Raw genomic sequence first — 22614 nt, 5'->3', positions numbered from 1 at the left:
GTGGGGGCAGAAGGCATTGAGATCTGTCCATGTTTTTGTCTTTCTCCTTGCAGATTAAATTAGGGTTTTTTTTACCTCCCAAGGTGAAACTGTCTGTTTTTTGCCTGGTACCAGGAGGGAGAAAAGATTGAGGTCAGCCTTGAGGAGGATTTGGGTAGAAGCTTAACATGAGCTGTCAACGTGCGTCTGCAGCCCAGAAAGCCAAACATGTCCTGAGCTGCATTAAAAGAAGCACAGACAGCTGGTCACGGGAGGTGATTCTCCCCCACTATTCTGCTCTTGTGAGACCCCACCTGGAGTACTGTGTCCAGCTCTGGAGTCCCCAACATAAGAAGGACATAGAGGAGAGCCCCTAAAATGATCAGAGGGCTGGAGCACCTCCCCTATGAAGCCAGGCTGAGGAAGTTGGGGTTGTTCAGCCTGGAAAAGAGGAGGCTCTGAGGTGACCTTATAGTGACTTTCCAATACCTGAGAGGCCTAGCCTACAAGAAAGCTGGGGTAGGGCTTTTTACATGGGTGTGTACTGAGATGACAAGGGGAAATGGTTTCAAACTTAAAGAAGGGAGATTTAGGTTAGACATTAGGAAGAAATTCATTCCTTTGAGGGTGGTGAGATGGTGGAACAGGTTGCCCAAGGAAACTGTGGCTGCCCCCTCTCCTGAAGTGTTCAAGGTCAGGTTGGATGGGGCCTTGAGCACCCTGTAAGGTCCCTTCCAACCCCAGCCATTCTATGATTCTATTATAACTGGGGAATGCAAACCTCCCTATCTTTGCCTGGATTAATGAGCCTTAAGGTGGATTTTCTCCTCCCTGTCCCATAGTGGGCATGGGGGATGAGCAAGCAGAGGCCATGGTTGGTACCAGCTGCACCTAAACCATGAGAGCTGATGACACAAAACTGTGAGGTGTGGCTGACACACCAGAGGGCCATGCTGCCATTCAGCAAGACCTGGACAGGCTGGACAGTTGGGTGGAGAGGAACCTGAGGAAGTTCAGCAAAGGGAAGTGTAGGGTCCTACACCAAGGAAGGAATAACCATATGCAACAGTACAGATTAGGGGCTGACCTGCTGGAAAGTAGTTCTGTGGAGGACCTGGGAGTCCTGTTGAACAAAAAATTAACCATAAGCTAGCCATATGTCCTTGTGGCCAAGAAGGCCAATGGCATCCTGAGTACATTGAGAAAAGTATGGCCAGCATGTCAGGGGAGGTCATCCTCCCCTTCTATCTTGCTCAAGGGAGGCCACATGTGGAGTATGGTGTCCAGTTCTGGGGTCCCCAGTACAAGAAATATGAGGCACTACTGGAGGATCAGAGGGCTGTGAGGCTGATTAGGGGACTGGACCACCTCTCTTACAAAAAAAGGCTGAGAGATTTGGGTTTGCTTAGCCTGAAGAAAACTGAGAGGGGATCTTATCAACGTTCATAAATATCTAAAGGTCAGGCATCAAGAAGATGGGGCCAGACTCTTTTCAGTGGTGCCCAGCAACAGGACAGGGGAAATGGGCACAAACTGGAACACAGGAAGTTCCATCTGAACAAGAGGAAAAATTTCTTAACTTTGAGGGTGACTGAGGACATGGAACAGGCTGCCCAGAGACATTGTGGAGTTTCTTTCTCTGGAGATAAAAAAACCCAAACACCTGGACATGAACCTGTGCAACCTGCTCTAGGTGAACCTGCTTTAGCAGGGGAGTTGGACAAGATGGTCTTCAGAACATTCAGTGATTCTGTGACTTTTAGATCCTATCAATTTATATATATATCTAGTGAGATGACCCCCCCTTTAGTCTTTCCTCTCTTTTTCAGGCTAGACAACCCCAACTCTCTCAGCTGCTCCTCATAAGAAAGGTGGTTTAGTCCCTTAATCATTAGTTCCCCTTTGCTGGACTTGTTCCAGTAAGGACCACAGACCACGCTTATATAAAGAATTCCCAGCAAGTCTGTCTATAGACCAAACCCATTTTCACATACCCATATAAAAGGTATCACAGTATCCTGAAGCAAGGACAGCACACTATGAAAACAGAGCTTACATTTAGTACTGTTCATTTTGAGTTCAGTGACTTTCAGGAAAGGGCTCCTGATCTCTAAATGTTTCACTGATCATATCATCATATGGCTGAATATAGTATCAGCAGCTTTCAGAACTCTCCAGTCTTAGATGTCAATTCATAACAACATGGTAATTCACTCCTAGCAAAAAATTTAAAATAAGATTTAAGTATCACAATTTAGAGGAAGACTTATGTTCTTTCCAGAACCTTACAGCAGTCCAGATATCCATCTGCTATTAAGAAAGTGGGTCCTAACAAATGGCAATACTTTTCAGGTTCAGAAGACTGGGACTGTGTTTGAGTCCCATAAAAAGGCAAACAAGCTTATTTTGAGACATATAAGACTTATAAGAATCATGGAATGGCTTGGGAAGGATTGCCAGGGGTGGCTCCTCTGAGCTGAAAGCTCCCATGGCTCCAAAATGTCCAGCCCTACCTCTGGCTAATGTTGAGGCCATCAGTGACAATGGATGCACCTCTGTGATTAACATGCTGAAGAAGGGGAAATGAGCTGTGGTAAGACTTCAAGGTAGAGGAGAGAAGAAGGAGGAGAGAGAAGTATTAGAGGTGAGAACAATGCCAGAGCAGAGATACCAAGATGCAGAGATACCAAGATGCAGAGATAACAAGGTCTGTGAGGAAGGAGAGGGAGCAGATTATGTGGACTTGCAGCCATGGAGGACCTTGTGCCAGGGGAGGTGACTGTGCCCGAAGGAAGCAGTCACAGCTCCACAGGCAGCCCACACTGGAGCAGTTTGAGGGACTGTGCCTCACAGGAGGGTCTCACACTGGAGGTATTCATGAAGGACTTTCTCCCGTGGGAGGGAGCCCACATTGGAGTAGGGGAAAACTGAAGAATCCTTCTCCCTAAAAGGAAGGAGTGGCAGAAAACCACCTGCGATAAACAACCGTAAACCCCACTCCCTGTCCCCTTGTGCTGCTGAGGAGGAGGAGGAGGTAGAGAGATCAGGAAGAAGGGAAGGGGTAAAGTATTGTGTTTTCTCTTTGCCCTGTCTTGATTTGATTCATGATAAATTAATTTTTTTCCCCATGTTGAATCAGTTTTGCCTGTAACTGTAATTGGTGAGTGCACCCCTCCTAGTCCTTGTCTTGACCCATGAGGTTTTAGGTGGATCTCCTCCTCACCATCTTGAAGTGGAGGAAGGGCAGTGAGCAGCCCCATGGTCCTTTGTTATCGGCCAGGCTCAAACCACAATAGGATTGGAAGGGACCTTAATCCAGTTACATCCCTCCTTCCATGGATAGGGACCTCTCCCACTATATCAGGGTGCTCAAAGCCTGATCCAACATGGCCTTGAAAGCTTCCAGAGAGGAGGCAGCCACAGCTTTACTGGGCAGCCTATTTCAGTGTCTCACCACTCTCACAGTGGATTTCTTCCTAATGCCTAAATTTACCCTCTTCCAGTTTAAACCCATTGTTCCTTGCCCTAGCACTACATGCCCTTGTAAAAAGACTGTCCATCATTGGGCCAGGATAGAGATAATTTTCTGTCTTGTAATTTTACTTTCAGCTAAGTCTCTTCTAAGTAGCTGCACTTGCTGAAATTAACAGCAAGTTTCTCAGCCAGTGTCTGCTTCTAGGACTGGTAATGCTCAATATTTATAGCTCTGGCTAGAGAATGATATGCAGAACCAAGGCCACTACTCAGTTCTAAGAAATATCTTATGCTTTAGAAAGAGAAAAGGAGTCAAGAGATCATACCTACAACCCTACTTTAGGGAAGAGTGGACATGACAGGTGACCACACCTGACCAAATGGGAGTATTCCATCCCATACACATCATACTTGGTATATATTTGAGCAGTCATGAACTTCCATTCTTTATTCTTCTTTGACCATGACCACCAGCCTGGGATAAATCTGTCTGATTGCCTGCTTGCCAATCCATGCCAGCCTGAATCTGTGTGTTCCTGCTCCCATCTGCTACTGACTGCAGCAGCCTGGCCTGGGACTTTCCCAGGGCTGTCCTGCAGCCTCTGTGGTGATGTGAGTGTTACTGTGGGAAAGGAGGGAGGAATGTGGTGTCACTTTTGTGTATATTTGTATATATTTAATAATTTTCCCTTTTTCATCATTACTGTTTCATTAGAGCTGTGTAGTTTTGTGTCCAACCCAAAGTCTCTCTCCCTTATTTGCTCTCCTTTATAAGGATTAGTAAAGAGCATCTGTCATTTGATTAATGGAAGGTCCAGCATTAAACCATGACAACGACTCTCCAGCTTGCTCATAGGTCCCCTCCAGGTACTGGAAACTATCTCAATTTTCTCTAGGAGCTCCCTGGTTTCTGTGCTTTTCCACCTTTCCAAGTGCAAACATAACTGTAAAAAGCAGTCTGCAAAATCATCAAAACAGGCATGCATTTCTCTTAGCAGATCACCTGTTGCCTTGTATGCAAGAAAAACAAGCACACATGCTTTTTCAGAGTAAGAAAGTTAAGCTACAACCCAGAACTGCAGTGCAGAGTACCTGCTGTGAGAGTGATATTAAAAATTTGGCACTGTCTAATCTGCTCTGTCATTTCTTTGACTTGGGTGGAGTTTTTTCAGGTGGTTGAATTTGAGTAAAAGACAGCACCTATGTTTTGTTGGCAGGGGGTTCTAAGACTGTATAAAAAAGTGCAACTGTTTATATGAGAAATTAGAGTCTGGCTTTATTGCTTCTCAGAATATGTTCCAACAGGCTACGGAAAAGCTCACACAATTTTACAACCACAAAGTTCATCTGAAGAATCTCTCCCACCAGTTTTTCTTATATTTTTCTGCATTCCACAGTTTTATGAATTCCTCATAATTACTTGCAGAGCAGCTAATGAATTCATTATAACAGACAGTCCCAGCTACATAACCAAACACCAGTTCTGAAAGCTAACATTTAAGTTAACAGCTTAATACAAGCCACAAATCCAGCCTTTCAAAGAGTGCTTTTCGCTGAACATCACCATAGTTGAAACCAACTTCCATTTTAGCTGGAACTAAGTTAGTATCAGTGTTATTACATAGCCAATAAACTGAAGTTTTCCATTGCTGCTGAGTATAAAGATCTTCATATGACAATTCAAATTTTTCCCCCCATAAGAGTTCAAGATCAAAGATGAGCTGCCTCCATATAACACAAGGTGCCCTGGACATAATGTTAAGTGGCTTCCTATGACAAGTAGGGGCAGGCTAATGTATGGACTTGGAATTCCCTATAAATTTCTGTCATTTAGGCTTTGAACAGTAGTCCTTTCCAGATGCTGATGCACTGGTGAAAGTACAATCTTTCTTCTCATCCCTGCCAGTAGGATTCTTGCAGTGTAGCTAATGGACCTGTTTGTACAAACACTATGTAGATACTGCACTGAAAATCAGTTGAGTTAGCTTGACTTGGCAATTTTAAATAGTTAAGCCAACTCTGAACTTAATTATTTTATCCAAAATCTAAAGGATAAACAAGAATCTCTGAGGCGAATTAAATGTTTTAACTATGTATGCAGCTTTGAAGAGCTTACAACACTAGAGATATGATTCAGAACAATTAAATGTATGCATGGTTACAAAAAAAAAAAAAAAGGAAAAAAAAAGCAAAAGAAAAAAAGAAAAGCAATAGAGCCAATGTGCCAATGTGTACTTATTTCAATTGAAAAAACTCCTCTTCCAGCTCAGTTCAGGATGATTTGCAACCTCCTACTAGAGCAGTACTTTCAACTATAATCAGAATGCAAGACAGCATTACAGCTATTGCTTGAAAACCTTTTTCTCAAGTCTTCCTAAGAATTCGGAGACAATTGTTGTGGCACTGTTCTGATGATGAGAAGTATTGTCAAATACAGGGTTCTCTTCAGTAACAGTGAGATGCCCTTGTCCAGATACTCCATCTATGGAGAAGCTGTTGAAGTCTGTTGAAAAATATCAGATGAATTAGTGTACTGAAGTCAGTCTTCACTTAACCTGCTTAACCTGAAGGGGCTTTGCCAAGACAGTCCGACTTTGCCAAACAAGCATTTGCTTTACTGCTTCTTCACAGAGACTGTCTATACATTGTAAGAAAATAAACTGACCCTATTTTATGTAGATTCCAGACCTGAAAGCAACAGAAAGTCCTAAGTGATGGTGGAACCTCCAGAGGTCCCATCCAACTCAAACTTCTCTGTGAAGAGAAGGATTAGATATAGATCTTCCCTACGTAAGTACAGAGAAATGCCTCATGAGAAGAGGTACACAGCTTTTATAACAGCAGTATCATTCTAATTAAACCATGTACATAGGAATCTTTCTTAATGGAACAGCTGTATCAGCACTATCATTTATAAATTCAACAGTTTTTCTTGTGCTTATTAAATATAAATTTGGAAATATGATCACTGTATGAACCATTTCATTATAGAAACAATCACAGTTTGGTTGACCTCCAGCTTAGCTAGAACAATCAAATATTTTCAATTGCCACAGGAAACAGAGACAAATTGACACACAGAATATAAGTGCTGTTGAACTATTATCATTATTACAAAATGCTAATCAAAAGCCTTAAATGACTGCAAGTAGCCAGCCCTTGCAGTTTTATGAGTCACCACAGATACTGTAAGAATATCCGAGTTAAAAGACTGAATGAATATTCAACACCAACTCCTTTGCATGGATGACAGTAGCATTTCACTGTCCAACAGTATGTGTTAGGGTCAGATTATTAGTTTTGTTTTCCAGTATACATACTGGATGGGTTTCAAAGATTCTGCCATTTTCTCTCCTTGCTCCCCACATTTCAAAAGTCATGCTAAACCTTGATATAGCATAATACAGGAAAAAAACCTCATAGGACTTTGAAATGTGAAAGTGAAATGTCTATGACATTTCTCAAACAATGACAGAATATTGGTTGGATTATTAGGACATGGAAGAGAGTTAAAAAGGCAATTGTTCCCTCCAGGCTACTTCCCCACCACTAAGAAAGCTGATATAGATACAGGAAGAAAGGGGCAGAGCAGGGGGGAAAGAAGGAAAAAAAAAAAATCATATAGGGTGAATACCTTTCTCCACAACTCTAACTCGGATTTCTCCTGGTTTGACAACAATGTCAGGTGGGTTCTTGACATCGCAAATGTAAGTGCCGTTGTCCCGGAACTGCATGTTTGATATACTGATAGAAGCATCTTTCTTGTTAAGATCTCCAGCCCAAGTGATCCTGTCTTTAAATGGAATGTCCTTTCCAGGGTATGGCTTTCCATTAAAGTAATAGAAAAACTGTAGTCAAGGAAAGAAGGATATAAAAACAATCCAATTAGAGATTACAGAGCTACCTCACTAGTACAGCATTCTCCCAGAATCTACTATATTATACCCAGTTAGCATTTGATTTTTTTTTCCTCCTGCCTCACCACTTTAGTCCAGCTTGTTGTCTCTTGATCATGCTGTGGCTCATATCTAAATCATACTACCCCAACAGACAGCAAGTTTGGGTTTTCTATTGGTTTGGGGTTGGATTGATCGAGGTTTTTTTTCCTGGTTTGGGGGACAAAGTTTTGCAGAAAAACAGGTGAGGTAAAGAGAAAAAGGTTGGTTTCCTTGGACTCATTAAAGGGGAGAACAAATCTGGACCACAGCCATCTGCCTGTGAAGCACATGAAGCCTTCTGCATTCTAGTAGGAAATGGATACCAAGTTTCCTACCTTGTGTTTTATTGTGCGTTGTTTGCAAGTATAGCACAGCTAAATTAACATGCAATGCTCTCCTACCCTACACCACTTAAAAAAAAAAAGCCCATAAACTATTTAGAGCATGCCTAGCCACCTTCCAGAAACCTTCATAGTGACTAAATATAACTGTTTCACAGTTTTTAAGTAACTAAGTCACACATTGGCCCTGCACTCCCTAGACATGACCAAAAATCCTTGAAGAATTAACCTGTTTAGTCTGAGGAGAAACTGCATATTTCCTCACCAAAATTGGAATTTACAGTAGTAGAAGTGTTTAGACATCTAGAGGACAAGCCTGCTTTCAAACACATGGGATGTTTGAACACTGGCCATTAACCCTAAGAGAGGGATAAAGGCTATATTTAAGAAGCACACTCATTCTTAATTTCAGATTCTGAAAGGCAGCAAGACAAACAATCAAGAATCAACTCTCTTCAGTTCAGTCTCCAGAACATGGTTACAGAAATTTAAGGTAGTACTCCAGCTTCCTCTTCCTGCATGCTTTGTGAAGCACTCTGTTACAGAACAGCCAGGCTACAAGTCATGACTCTTTCTATTCCAGTCATCACCCAATTCTTTTCTCTTCCTACCCTTGATTTGAGTCTTTCTGTTCCAACACTTTCTGTATCAGATCTTTGAATATCAGGCCTGATCATGACAGGACAAATCCTATCCAGATCATCTATGTGCACATGACCCTTTGTTGTGTTGCAGTCAATCTGACACTGATTGTCCACAGACTAGCATAAAACCAACCCACTATTTCATCTGCTACCCACTATTTCAAGTCTGCTACCACACAGTCATCTGTCAACATTTCAAAGGAAATCCTCATCAGTCAGCAGCATTTCCAGCTGGATTGTAACATTCAGCACCGAGGCACTGTATTACCACATCCCTGTGCACAGGGGAAGTCATTCAACTGGAAGTCTAGAAGGCAAGACTTCCTAAGCTCTCTAGCTGTCCTCACCTAGGGGAGAAGAAATCACAAAATAATGTTCTGAAGTACAAGCTAAATGACTGAAGCCACACCAAGCTTATGAATAAATGATATAGTGTAAGACTTTAGAAACCTAAAGCTGATGAGTTTAGATTGGTTTAAGCAAAAGTTGTAAAACTTCTGCCAGGTCACAGTATCACACAATTGTCATGATGGAAAATAACCTTGAAGGTCACCACATCCAACCATCAATAAAATAAAAACATATATATTTCTCTCTATCACCATGCCCACTGGAGCGTGTCCTGAATTGCCGCATTTACACAATTTTAAAAACACTTCCAGGGATGGTGATTCCACCACCTCCCAGGGCAGTCCATTCCAGTGCCCGACCACTCTCTCATTAAAGAAATTATTCCAAATATCTGGTTTAAACCTCCCCTGGTGCAGCTTCAAGCCATTTCCCCTGGTCCTATCATTATTTACTTAAGAGGCCAACACATACCTAACTACAACCTCCTTTCAGGTAGTACAGAACAACAAGGTCTCTTCTCAGCCCCCTCTTCTCCAAACTAAACACTCCCAATTCCCTCAGCCTCTCCTCATTGAACTTTTTCTCCAGACCCTTCACCAGCTTCATTGCCCTTCTCTGAACTTGCTCCAGCAGCTCAGTGTCTTTCTTGCAGGGAGGGCCCCAGAACTGAACATAGCACTTGAATGTTTTATTCATGCAGAGATGTGCCTATAACCGGGCATGTGGAGGGAGAAGGAGACAAGCAGATGAAGCTTTCAGCTGAGTCAACCTCACCACACAGCCACAGGACTGCCAGTGCCAATTCTAAGGAGGCACAGGACCATCCTTTTCAGGAGACACATGGACTTAGGTCAGATATAAGCTGATCATGAGACTGATCTTTCAAATTAATGCCCACCAAGCCATGTAACTGACATGACCCTGGGTTTCTAAAAAATCTTTCCTCCACAACTCCTCCAGCCCCCAAAAATGAAAAGGGAATTAACATCAGATCATGCTGGATCACTTCTGCTTACAGATAATTTGCTCTTCTCAGTTGTGCTGATAACTACATCCAGGTGGAATGTCTAAATTAACCTCACTTATGTTATGTACTCAAGTTACATTTCTATAAAAAAGGATTTGGACAGGGAAATGGAAAGGGAGGGGCAAAACAGGATATATGGTGGATATTTCTACAGGGAGCGGAAAACATACAAACAGATGACTTCTTTTCACTCATCCTGTTCAGCATTGGCAGGAAATATACCCTACTTCCTTAAGCTCTTGCCCAAATATTGCTTTGAATTCCCAAAGAGAAGAGGCTCCTTTTCAAAACTAGATACTTATTCACTGAGTTCAGACGGTGATTCTTCAGAGTTCTATACGTTGAGCAAGATGTTTATGTACTGCTTTGGATCATATCTGTTCTAAGCACTGAAGAGCTCCTGGAGTTTAAATTATCTTATGTCTGCAGCAGAGGGAATGAGACAAGCACTACCAAGCTGAGCAACTTGCTGTTCCCCCTTCTTCCCTGCTGACCCAGAGCCCTTTGTTCTTCTTCCTCTAAATTCTGACACAGGGCAAGGAATAAGAGAGAAACAGAAGTGTCAGAAAGCTCAGACTCAGATGTACACAGCTTACGTGACAAAGGAAAAAGGAAAAAGACAGCTATCAACCTACCAAAGCCTCTTCTTTGAAGGTTCACACTCAAAGAATCCGAGCACACTTGGATTCAACATACAGGAAATGAGTGATTCAAATTATTATTAGCCTAAGTTGTTTGTTAGTCTGACTTTTTACTTGTCAGCTAGCAAAAATATGAGTATATAACTGCTTACTGACTTGAGCAATTCAATTCTGTGTTGAAATGAGGGAGACTGGTTTTATTTTAAACCATTTCAAACAGAGGCTATAGAGTACATGAGTAGAAAATAAGCAACATGCACAACACATAATGTGACACACCAGTACCTCTCTCCTCTAACAAAGTACAGTATATTCTACAGCCACTGCACACTCCAGTCTTTGCAGAGATCTAACACATGGCAACACTTTCAAACAACTCCAAAAGTGTCTCCCTATAATCACAGTGATGGAGATGAGACACATGGAAGGAGGCCCCAATCCATATTTGCTTGCTCCTCAGAACCAACTAGAAGATCTCTTCACACTTATCACAGCCTCCCCTCCCAGGTTTGCTCCCCTACAGCCATTCCTTACTGAGATACGAGTTGCAGCTCCCTCTGGTTGAAAACTCCAAGAAACAGATGCTGCGCTGCTGATCACTTCCACGGATGTAAATGTGCATGGAAGCTTTGCGTCTGTCCCGTTCTCCACAAATATCTCCTCCGGTGTGTTGACCTCAACTGCTGATACTCTGACTGCATGGGGAAGGTAAAGAGAAGAAAGAAGGAGAATAAGTGGCATCAGCACTGCTTCAAGAACCACGCAGTTGAAATAGTAACTGTTCACATCATATTGCTTGTAAGGGTAGAAAAGAAGAGACATTAACAACTCTTACATAAAGTGTGTGCACAGACATTGCATCATACCTGCAATACAAACAAGCATAGAGAAGGCCAGTTCACTTCTCCTTCCTTGTATTATCTGCTATAGGATGTTTTCCATTCACAGATGTTTCCTCTATAATAGTTTGTGGAAGTCAATTCTATGGTGCAAAGGATGAGGTCAAAACTTTCCTGCTAGCTGCCAGCAGACAATGTAATAAATAAGCTCCACTGGAGGAACTAACATCTTGGACACAGGTATTACTCAGTTGCCTCTTTGACTTACAACATGTTTCCCATCTCCAGTCTTTCTCAGCTGTAGGGTAGAATAATAGTTCACCTCCAGAAAGCTGATGAGTAAGCCTTTCTGTCTCCCAGCTACCCCATCTACTTCTGCTCTCTGGCATGTCTCAATGTCTTCATGTGCAACACCACACAAATAACATCTCAGCTATAGTTCGGAAGAATAAGAGTTGTTTAATTTTTTTTTTTCCTACCATGAGGCTTACACACAGTCAAAACAAAGCAGACCACAACCATCTGCCAAATTCAAAGTTATCAAGGTTAATATTGTCCTTGCAATGGTAGTTTTCCTACAAAGTAAGTGAAATTCAGTTTATTCCTCATCTGGCACCTTTTAAGCTGTCCTTATCCAGATTTAAGCAAAGATACATCTGTACATTCATTCAAGTTTATGCTAAGAAACAAAGCGTGATCTCCTGACATCACAAAAGAAATGTGTTTCTGCATTCGTGATGCATCCATGTCAGAGCAAAAATCTTGTAAAATAACAGCAGGTGGATGCACATGTGACACATGCCCCTGGTAACTCAAATGTAAGTTTTGATTTTTATTAAACCATAGTTTTCAGCATAGTGATGATACTATTAATTTGCTTCTAATGACATTATTCTATGTTTCTGGGCTACAGCATCTTAAATTCAGGGGGTTTCCTCCTTTCTTAGAGAAGGAAAGCAAGCCTTCCTGCTTCTTCACTACCTTACCTGATATATTTCTCAACTTTGAATAAACTAGCTCTTGAAGTAGGCGCTCTGAAGAGAAAAAACAAACAAACAACTAAACAAATAGGAAAACCCCACCTATGGTAGTCCTTAAATTATGAAGTTTATACATCCAGTGAGAACAACCAGCTCAGCAGTCTTCAAAAGCTAGACCACAAGTGTAGTGAAATGAGGCAATCAGGTGTTGCTAATTACAAGATGGGAGGTGTGAGCTTGTGCCAAGCCCACCCGTGCCCAATTAGGGCTGACCCCAGCTGCGCATGAGCAGGATTGGGTGACCAATAAGAGGTGGGCTTAACACAAGCTCACGCCTCCCACCTTGTAATTAGCAACACCTGGTTGCCTCATTTCATTAACACACACTCTTCTTTCAAACCTATGACCATCCTAATGTGTAGATTTGCCATAAAAAAGGCCATTTTATTTATATTAACTTCAAATGAAGCAAAGCCCATGCTCCACAGAAAACTTTAAAAAACATCTTTTACAAGTGCAACTTTAATCCTCCTTTCCCAAGAAAACAATGCTACCATGATCTATGCCATTTTTCATCTTCCACCCTGTCCCTGAGATGATGGAAGCTGCTCTTGGGCAGCTCCAGTTGACTGGGGGGGGGACGGGGGGGCAAAGGGCCACAAACACAAAGGGCCCTTGAATACAGACAGCTTGCAAGCTCCAGAGCTGTAGTTCAGCCAATGAAATGGCCAGACAGTGAAAGAGATGAAAACACCCTGGCCATCTGCATACACCCCACAGTGACTACATGCAAAGCTTTGTAGGATCCGCTATCTCTCACCCAACCAGCATGGCAAGCCAGGAGAAGGCAGAGCACATGGCCAGGGGACATGGAATCAGTGTGCAGGCACTGCAGGGATGGGACAAGTAAACAAAGCAGTTTAATTACAATAACCAAAAGCAGACAAAACCACAATTCATTTAGAATCCACACTGTTTCATTCACTGTTTCAAATTCACGACTTCCTCAGTCCTGTCAGGTTATCCCTGATCTCTCAGACTCTCCTGTCATTGTTGCTCTCATTTCAAACCAGTAAAAGAGAAACAGCATCCTAAGGAAGGGGAATTTTCATCAAGAAGTTGTATCAGAACTTCTTTTCACTTGTATGTACTCTGACTGTGGACCAAAAATATTCTTTTGTAGAACAATTGCAAAATATTTACTTGGAACATACAAAGGCTTCTAGTAATTCAATGAAATGAACTCAGAACTTCTGTATCTTATGTATTTTTTACAGCTAATGGAGTAGAAAAAAATAATAACAAATAAATCCATTGTTTTGAGTTGAAGCCACAGAACAAGCCTCCCCTTCAAGCATAGAATAAGATGCCCTCAGCATTTGTGTAGGAGGACAAGAGTCTGCACAGACATTGTCTGCTTGTACATGGTACAGAGAACTCGTTGCCACATACAGGCAGTGGGTAGCACAGCTCTGCTTAATCTAAAGAAGTCACTGTTCTAACTCACTAGCAACCCATGAGACTATTGTGAAGCAAAAGAAAAAAAAATCCAACTACTCCCCACAGGCTAGGAAGGTAGAAACTACATAATATTATACAGATATTTCCAACAAGTCTAATTTCTGTAGGTCCTATTTTTGTCTCAACTGTAGGTTTTTCTTTGCTTATTCTCTCTTCCCAGCATAAGAAGTCCCTTCCTTTATTTGTTCTTTCACAAGTGCACTGCTTCAACACGATTTTCCTGCCTCCGTTGTCTTACACCATGAGACATAAGCTCCTCAAATCTTAACAAGATTTTTTTGAAGCAGTAGAGAAGCCATAACATTTGACATTTGTTCACCCTTACCCTTCTGCTCCCATACTTTCACAGATCCAGTGGCGGCTCCCACTACCTGGAACTCTCTGGCCTCTTCTGCCATAGTAAAATACACAAGGATAACCTCCAGCTCCAGGTCTTCTACATCTCTTTCCACATTTACCAGAATTGCATCCCTCTTCCAGCATCTTCATTTATTTAAATATTTCTGTCAAAGAAAGTTGAATTTTGACTCATATTCCAGTCACACCTACTGCTCCATTCCTCAAGCTTTCTCAGCCTTAGTTCCTCTCAAGAGGAAAAATTTATCACTGTCTGACAGAGATGAGAGCTTTAGGAAGGCAAGTTCTGCAAGGCACAAAGGGTCAAGATTATCAGATACCCCGTGATCCCATCACTCCGTCCAACTGCCCATAGCCCAAATATTTCCCTCCAAGTATCTCTTCTAGCTTTCAATTACTTTTTTCTTCTTTTCAGCAGAAAAATGCTTCTGTTTTTCTCACCTACCACCAAAAGAGATGGGAAAAAGCACCTGTACCTCTTCAGCCATTTCTTTTTCATCTCTAGTGTTGTTGGAGGAGTTTTACTCCAATGATTCAAACTCTCACCAGCTAAATTTTCACGCCCCCCCACACTTCAAGGAAAAGGCTCTGTCCTCATCCTCCTTCTCAGACAATCCTCCTACTCCTGAAATAGGACAGGTCACTCATACTCTTGCTAACTTACTAATCTTACAAGTTTTATTAATCTTTTATTATTGGCCCCAACATGTATCTTCAACCTGGGTCAACATTCTCTCTGTTCCCAGGCCTCTCTTTTCTCAGTATATTGACTCAGAGATCCCATCTGCAAAAAAAATTCAGCTCCCATCACTGCACTGACTACTCAGATCTCTCTCTCTGCTTAGGATCTGTCTCCTTATGTTCAACAGTCTCAGTCTGACATCTTTGCCAATGCTAAGTTGTCAGCTCATGCTAAATAGGACTAAACCAGAGCTCATGTCTTCTCCCTGAGCTCTCCACAACTTCAGTTATCACCATGGACCTGCCACATGTCTCTCCACCTCAAACTGTACGCACTTTTGAATTTTTCTGAGGTCAAGGAGGAGTTTTTAAGAGTTTCTAGCCACCTGCTCAACTGACACCAGTCTGAAAATTCCATTTCTGATCTTGGCCTTTATTACTCCAGTGTCCTTCTTGCTCTGGACAAATGGTCCGTAACAGACCAATAAAGACTGCAGTTCCTGGTAACCAAATTGCTCCAAGGGTTTTTTATCTCTGTATGAAACACTACTGCGCCATGCACCATGATATACATCAATATTGAGGAACATATATTGCAACGATGGTTCTTAAGCAGCTCTTATGAAAAACAAACCACGTAGTAACAGCACTTCCAGCTGCGAAAAGACAGATCGCATACTCTAAATACCAAAGGTACGGCATGATTGGTTTAATCTCCAACCCTGTGAAATTTCCAAAGAACAAGGTCTGATTCCAGCTCAGCAAAGCCATTCTTCCACTGGAGTTGGAATTAAGAAGAGGAGGACATTGCATGATCACAGCTCCCTTCCATCAACAGACCACAGAAGACGTAGTATGCAACATATGCCTTGTTATTCATTATACAGCCTCACTACCTAACCAACTTCATTGACTTAATACTGTTTTAGCTTATTTGCTGCAAATGAACATGATTTTCCTATTTCTGGAGGGCTAGCTCTTCAGTAGCTTAAGCAGATCTGAAGATGCAGAGCTTCTTGATTTTTTTTGTAGTAACACCAGATTGTTTGCCACAATACACACAACCAGTTAAAAAGCTGCATGTTTCCAGATAGTTCAGCCCTGGCCCAGCTCACAGTCCCCAGGTACTGACAATGCCATTACTCTAAAGAGCAGCAATGATATACTGCTCTGAAATCACCCCTGTGGAAGAAGCCTTTACAGTTAGCAAGCAGCAAATTATAGGAAGATCATTCAGAATTGATAACAGACAAGCATTCATAGCCACACAAGTTTACATCTAGTAAGTTAACCAAACAGTGAGCTAAACCAAAAGCTATTTAGCTTTTCACTGAGAATAAGAGCAGTCAAGCTTATGGTTTTCACCATAGAAACATGAAAAACTGCAGTGTTGCACTGATAAGGGAAATTAACTTTGAAATGGCATACACCTTGATCAAAAACTCTAGAGGAGATGGCCAGACTTTGTGTGGCTTTTGTCCATCAGTGACTGATGGGAGTCCTTCTCCCATGTGTCCTCTCAAGAACACCTCTGGACAGGTCAACTGAGACTCACCAAGTCACAGGTGCTGGCAACTTAATCTGCCCAAAAGACACAGTCTATGCTACTGGATATATCTTACAGGTCAAAGTCTGAGTACTTCCTTTTGTCCCCACTAAGTGCTCTGCACCTTCTATTACACACAACAAGATACATAGTAGGGTCCACTCCCCAGAAAAAAGTTAAAAAGCCACAAGTTCACATACCAAGGTCACATGCACCTAATGAATGCCAGTCATTTAAATGACATCAAGCAACCAAGCACTCATCCCTGTTTCAGAATTAAGGAACTCTTTCAACCCAGCCATGTTATAGCATTGATCTCATCAGACTTCTCAATTCCACACTACAGTACCTTCACTTAAAACACTGTCCCTCACACTTGGATCTGCTCAAAACCTGCAAACTAACTTAACTTCATTCAAGCTCTCAAGCCTCCAAAACATTTGTAAGAGCATCTGTATAAATGGAAGTGTCTAAAGCTGCCTGTGCTTGGAGATCAACATCCTCTACACCTGAAGAGGAAACCAAAACCAAACCCACACTGTTTGGGTTTTTTTTCCTACTTTTATGTGTATCCTCTCATTGCTTACACTTGTTTCATACTGGTTAAAAAAAGAAAATATTTTTTGCAAGAATTTTTTAAATTCTACTTATTTCATGCAGAAATAGGGCTCCCCCTCTACTAGGCTTCCTTGCACTGAAAGTTTATGCTAATTAACACTCACCTAATCAATATTTCTTTGTAGACTACTCGTAGTCTCCACTAAGCTCTTGGACCCATGAAAAACTTCTTAATTCAAGCTATGAACACCCCAAAATAAACTCAATTCCCCTGGATCTCACTTAGAATCATTACTAAGAGTCCTAACAAACCAAGAACACATACAACTACCAGTGTGATCACAGACATCTTATTTCCACAAGCACAAACACAGCCCAAGAAGAAACTTACCAGATCACTAAATACTGGATGCTTACAGCTGCTACAGTTCCCATCCTACACTGGGAAAAGTGCTACACTCCCTTCCACTTGAAGTAGCAAGTCATCAGTTTCTTAATTAACACAAGCAACCTGCTTCATTTATCTTAAACACACCTGATGATGCAGATGTTTATACAATTTATAAATAAAGTCTCTTATGGATGAAAGATCAGGAAATGATCAAAAAGTCTGATGAAAGAAGGATGAAAAAATTCAGACAGGCTGTTACAGGTAACAAGCCGATGACAGAGTCAAGGATCATGAAAATGGAAAGAAATGCATTAATACAACTGCTCTTGTCTAAGCAGTTGACACTTGATAAAATGTCTCTTGACAAAATTACAGAAAAGTCAGCATATGGGTATGTTCACCACAGTTTTCCCAGCAGCCCAGAAGTTTCATCAGAAAGGAGGATGTGGTATTTTCTAATGACTAGGGGTTATGAGTCACAAAAACAATATACTTTTGTGAAATGGTGCTTTCATTAAAAAAATAATACCGTTGCTACTAATAATATCAAACATGTTGTGAAATGCTGAAGTCCAGTGTTGACAACACTCTCAACTTCAGTTACATGACCTTGAGTTCTTCCTCCTGCAAAGCAGGTTTTCGCTACAATCAGCAAGAAACAACAGCACAAGACCCCTACAAAACACTTCAGAAAACCAGCACAAAGTTAAGAGTCCCCTACTGCAACTACTGGCACCTATGGTGACCACAGGACATCATTCCTTCACTGTAGATACAACACCTGGTGGAGCAATCCCAGCTTTCACAGTCTTAACAGGCGGGAGTTGACATGCCCAAATCATTCCTCCGAAACCCCTCAAGATCTGTTAAAGCATCCAGATGCTAGGATCAAATTTCCACACAAAAAATTCAGTGACATCATTTAGCCTGAATGTGGAATTGAAACGCAAGCCAGCCATTCCACCCAGGAACAAACCATGCTGTGTGTCATAAGGAGAACACACCAGCATCAAAGAGCCACATATGTCAGTGTAACAAAAACCAGATTGTCTGGTCACCTTCACACCAGAAACCTCTCCTAGTGTGATCTGGTCTGAAGTCTTATTAGGTGTATAGATATAAGAATGCATATATACATATATATTTCTACATATATGTTTTTGCATATCATTGTGGTGGGTTGACCCACCAGATGGATTGACCCACCCACTAGCTGCCAGATGCCCACCCAGTCACCTTCTTACCATCCCTTCCAAAACAGTATAGAGGGAGAAAATAAGACAAAAATGCTCATGGGTAGAGACAAGGACAGCAAGATCACTTACCCATTACTGTCCCTGGCAAGAAAGACTTGACTCAGGGAAAACTAATTTAATATATTGCCAATTAAAATAAGCTGGATGGTGGGAAACAAAACAAAAAACCTCCAGTACCTTTCTCCCACCTCTTTTTCTGCCCCCAGCTCAACTTCACTCCTTTATTTCCAACTCCTCTACCTCCTTCCCCCTCTCAGGCAGCCAGGAGAAGATGCAGGGTTGCGGTGAGTCTGTAACAGCTCCTTACATCTTTCCCTGCTCCAACATGGGTCCTTCCAATGAGCCTGCGGTCCTTCAGGAGAACCTACTCCAGCCTGGGATCACCCATGGGCCACAGTATGGATATCTGCTCTAGCATGGTCCTCTCCACATGCTGAAAGGGTATACCTGCTCCACCACAGTCTCCGGTCTCACAGAAAACTTCCAGGGGCTGCAGAGAAATCTTTACCCCAGCTACCTAAAAACACCTCTCCCTCCCCTCCTTCTCTCATGCTGGGGTTTGCAGTATTCTTCCTCACTTTTTCTCTCCTCAATGCTTGTGTGGTGCTTTGTGGTGCTTTTGTTCTTTGTTAAATACCACCAGAGTGGTGTCACCAGTTTGGCTGAAGAGCTCAGCCATGCCTTGCAGTGTGTCCAGGAGCCCTGTTACAGCAGGCATGAGGCAGCCCCAGCCTCTCCTCATGGAGATTGTCCCTGCTGCCTCACCACAACCAAAACCTTGACATCTACACCCCATGCATATGGCACAAAGCAACATCAGCTACAGAAATGATGACTCGATAAAGTCACACCAACCAACTTGACATCTAAGTCACAAAGCAACTAAAACTAAATTTTCCTGCCTCAAAGGGAGACAGAATCAGTTTCACTCTCAAATGTCAATCACCAGAATAGCTTTTTGTTGCTGCCACAACAGCTCCCCACGTTGCCCACCTCAACAAGTTATTCAGGCTGGTGAAGGAAAGAGATTCCTGTCTTCAGTGACACAGACAATGTGGCAGCTCCCTGCCAGCTCTACTCAACAGAAAGGAAAGCTGATGTCCACCCAGTCCATGAACACCTACCAACTCCTGCTGCCTTGCCACTGGGAACATTTATCCCTGGAGCAGAGACAAGCACAGAAGAGCATCTGCTAACACAATATTCACTTGCCTCTTTCTTGGCCTCTCTGCACATTTAGCTAAACTCTGTGTGACTCAGCAATGAGGGGAAAAAAATAGCATCTTGTCACCCCCATGTGAAAAGAAAACAGTTTCATTGAGAAGCCTTAAGCAGGCTGTGGCAAAGCTGTCAATAAAGTCCATGTACTTCAGCCCTGCATACCTCCATATACCTACTTTGACAGAATTTAAAAGACAGCAAGTCTTCAGAGTCACTAAGCTTTGGTACCACCTTCTGCTCCCACACTATACTGACAGCTTTTAAAGTGGCTCCTCCACATGACTCTAAGTGGCAGCAGAAGAACCTATATTGAGATTTACTTCCTAAACCCATGCTTTCAACCTGAAATGAGGAATAAGCATGAGAAACAGCAAAGAATGTCTGAAACACCTTGCCAGCCAGGACACAGATTTATTGTTTAATCCTGAGGAAATAATTTCACTGATGAATCACTCTCTCAAACTGGAAAATACAAAACTGAGATGTTTGTAAAGGTGCCAAGATGTATCAACATGTAAGCATTATAGTTGCAGTGTTTCATGCTCATATGAAACCTGGCAAATATAAAACAATGTCAGGTTTGAGCAGATGCTTACTTAGTCTTGAGGCCAACAACATCTAGCCCTGTTTTAGCAACTTGTCCTTGGGGATCACAAAACAATACTTCCCTGGCTGTGCTGGAGACCAGGATACCAGGACACCAATCAGATGCTCACGTGCTCTCCAAACCGGACATCATATCTTGCCATTCTTAAGTGATTTTCCTTCCATAACCAAATATCTTTACAAGTGTTCAAATTCAAGTAAACAGTTCTTGTTGACAAAATAAATGACAAAACAATGAAAAATTTAAATGGATGAGTTAAATAAACCCAGAAGTGCAAAGGATAACTGGAACAGCAGATAGCAGCTGTTCTACCTCAAGTCTTGCATAGTCACTAACAAATATTACTCCTTGGGTACAAGGAAGGATTTCAGAAAATGGGAACTAAGATTAAAGAAGGGCTACACAGAACAAGAAGATAAAGAGTACATCTTAGAAAGTTCTCCTTGAAACACACTGATTTTCCTCACAAAAAAAGGGTATCACTAAGCTTGCATAACTAAATAACTGAGAGAACCTAAGTACTTAAAACTCAAGACATGGCAGAGTTAAGAAAGCATCCTTACCATCAGAAACATTTCCTAGAACTACCATAAGAATGCACAAAAATTGAGAGTATTGAGGATCAGAAGTTGGAGATATGCCCCTTCCCCTCAGTAAAACAACCACACAGCTGCCCTTTTTTCCCCTTTTACAATCATCAATCCACAAAGTTGCAACCACCTCAGTGATAAACCTATATACACTGAGAAACTTTTGCAGAAGATGCATTTTAAACCATCCAAGATGTTAGCAGCATTCCAGTTCTAGTCGCTCCCACCTGCCATCATACCTGCCCCAGCATCATGTCCGAGTACTGGTTCTTCCACCAGTCTGAAAGGTGAACACAGGGTTATTTCCTGCATATGGAGGGGGCAAGCTAAAACTTACTAAGTAAAATCCCATCCCTTAAAAGAGCAAAAAGATAGAGACAGCTGAAATTAAGTCATCCAAATTATTATCCTCCTCAGCTAAGAGGGGACTCAGTCACATGGCCAATGTGTTTTGGTATGAATAGAGACAATTTCTCCACTCAAGCAAATCCAAAGCTCTCCAAGGACCAGGTCCTTACTGCTCCACTGACTGCTAAAATCCTGCAAGCCAGCTCTGGCACCAAACCTACAGCAATTTCATACTTGCTTGCTAATCAGAATTACCAACTTACTTAGCAAACTCATAACCAGCTACAACCTGCAGAAGCACAACCACAAATAAAAAGAAAAAGCTCATGCTATGTATTTCAAAGGATTGTTTCACAAAACAGTCAGTGTTTGTGCCAATTTAAATAGCTTCAGTGTCCACTTATAATGTGATTAATCCAACCAGGAAATAATCCATGTTCAAAACAGAAGATAAACACCTCTGTCACTGGCCATTTCACCCACCTGGAGTTCACCTGCCCTGACTTCTGCCTTTTCTTTGAGAAATGCAAATACTTAGGAAAGTGCCACCAGCTTTCTGGTGGGGTAACTGAAAGGGTTAAAGTGAGAAAACACATGGCTTGAGATAAAGACCATTTAATAGGTAAAGCAAAAGCTTTCACACACTTCTTCCCATCAGCAGGAAGGTGTCTAGTCATCCCCAGGAAAGAAGGGTTCCATCAGCTGTAACAGTGCTTGGGAAGACAAACTCCAAACAGCCTCTCTTCCTCCTTCTTCCGCTCCAGCTTTAATTGCTGAACATGACGTCCCATGGGCTGAGATGTCCCTGTGGTCATTTGGGGTCAGCTGTCCTGGCTGTGTCCCCAGCAGCCTCCTCGCTGGTAGGGTAGGGTGAGAAGCAGAAGAGGCCTTAGCACAGTGTAACCATGCAAGCTAGTATGAAGAAAATTAACTCTATCACAGCCAAAAAGAGGAGCAATAAGGTAGGGGTTTTTTTGGTGAAAATATTAATATAAAATAAAGATTTATTCAAGATACATATCAGAATGATCCTACTCTAAAGTTAAAAGAGATAGAGTGGAGGGAAATATCTGTGGAACTAGGGGAAATAATTTGGCTACAGAGTCATCTTTCAACCAGCTCAGACAGCAAACAATACTGATATTGTCTCTTCCTCGAGATGCATACCCATAGCATTTGTGCTACAAGTGCAAGTACAGCTAAAGTACTGCTAAACCCTTGTCTGACTGGACACCTGCTCTTCTAAGTAACTGCTGTTTTGAGATACAACACTGCAGTTAAGAGTTTCCCAAGCCTCTTTTCCAGAAGACAGTTCAGAACTTCT

At 42.0% G+C, this 22614-nt stretch overlaps 1 protein-coding gene across 4 annotated transcripts in view; it reads right to left on the bottom strand.

The window, feature by feature from the left end:
• MPZL1 (myelin protein zero like 1) overlaps positions 1-22614 on the bottom strand; it is a 42722-nt gene that overhangs the window by 15854 nt on the left and 4254 nt on the right. For 3 of the 4 annotated variants that reach the window (XM_030459469.1, XM_030459463.1, XM_030459486.1), the window contains exons 2-3: positions 10930-11090; positions 7088-7301 (exon numbers count right to left, since the gene is read on the bottom strand). In XM_030459469.1, coding sequence (XP_030315329.1) covers positions 7088-7301; positions 10930-11090 — 375 coding nt within the window. Of the gene's footprint in view, positions 1-4703; positions 5957-7087; positions 7302-10929; positions 11091-22614 lie in introns of those variants that run through there. The other variant, XM_030459478.1, reaches the window with a different exon arrangement.

This window comes from Calypte anna, chromosome 1 (genome assembly GCF_003957555.1).
Source record: "Calypte anna isolate BGI_N300 chromosome 1, bCalAnn1_v1.p, whole genome shotgun sequence".
Taxonomy (NCBI): domain Eukaryota; kingdom Metazoa; phylum Chordata; class Aves; order Apodiformes; family Trochilidae; genus Calypte; species Calypte anna.
This window is presented reverse-complemented; position numbering and strand designations above follow the sequence as displayed.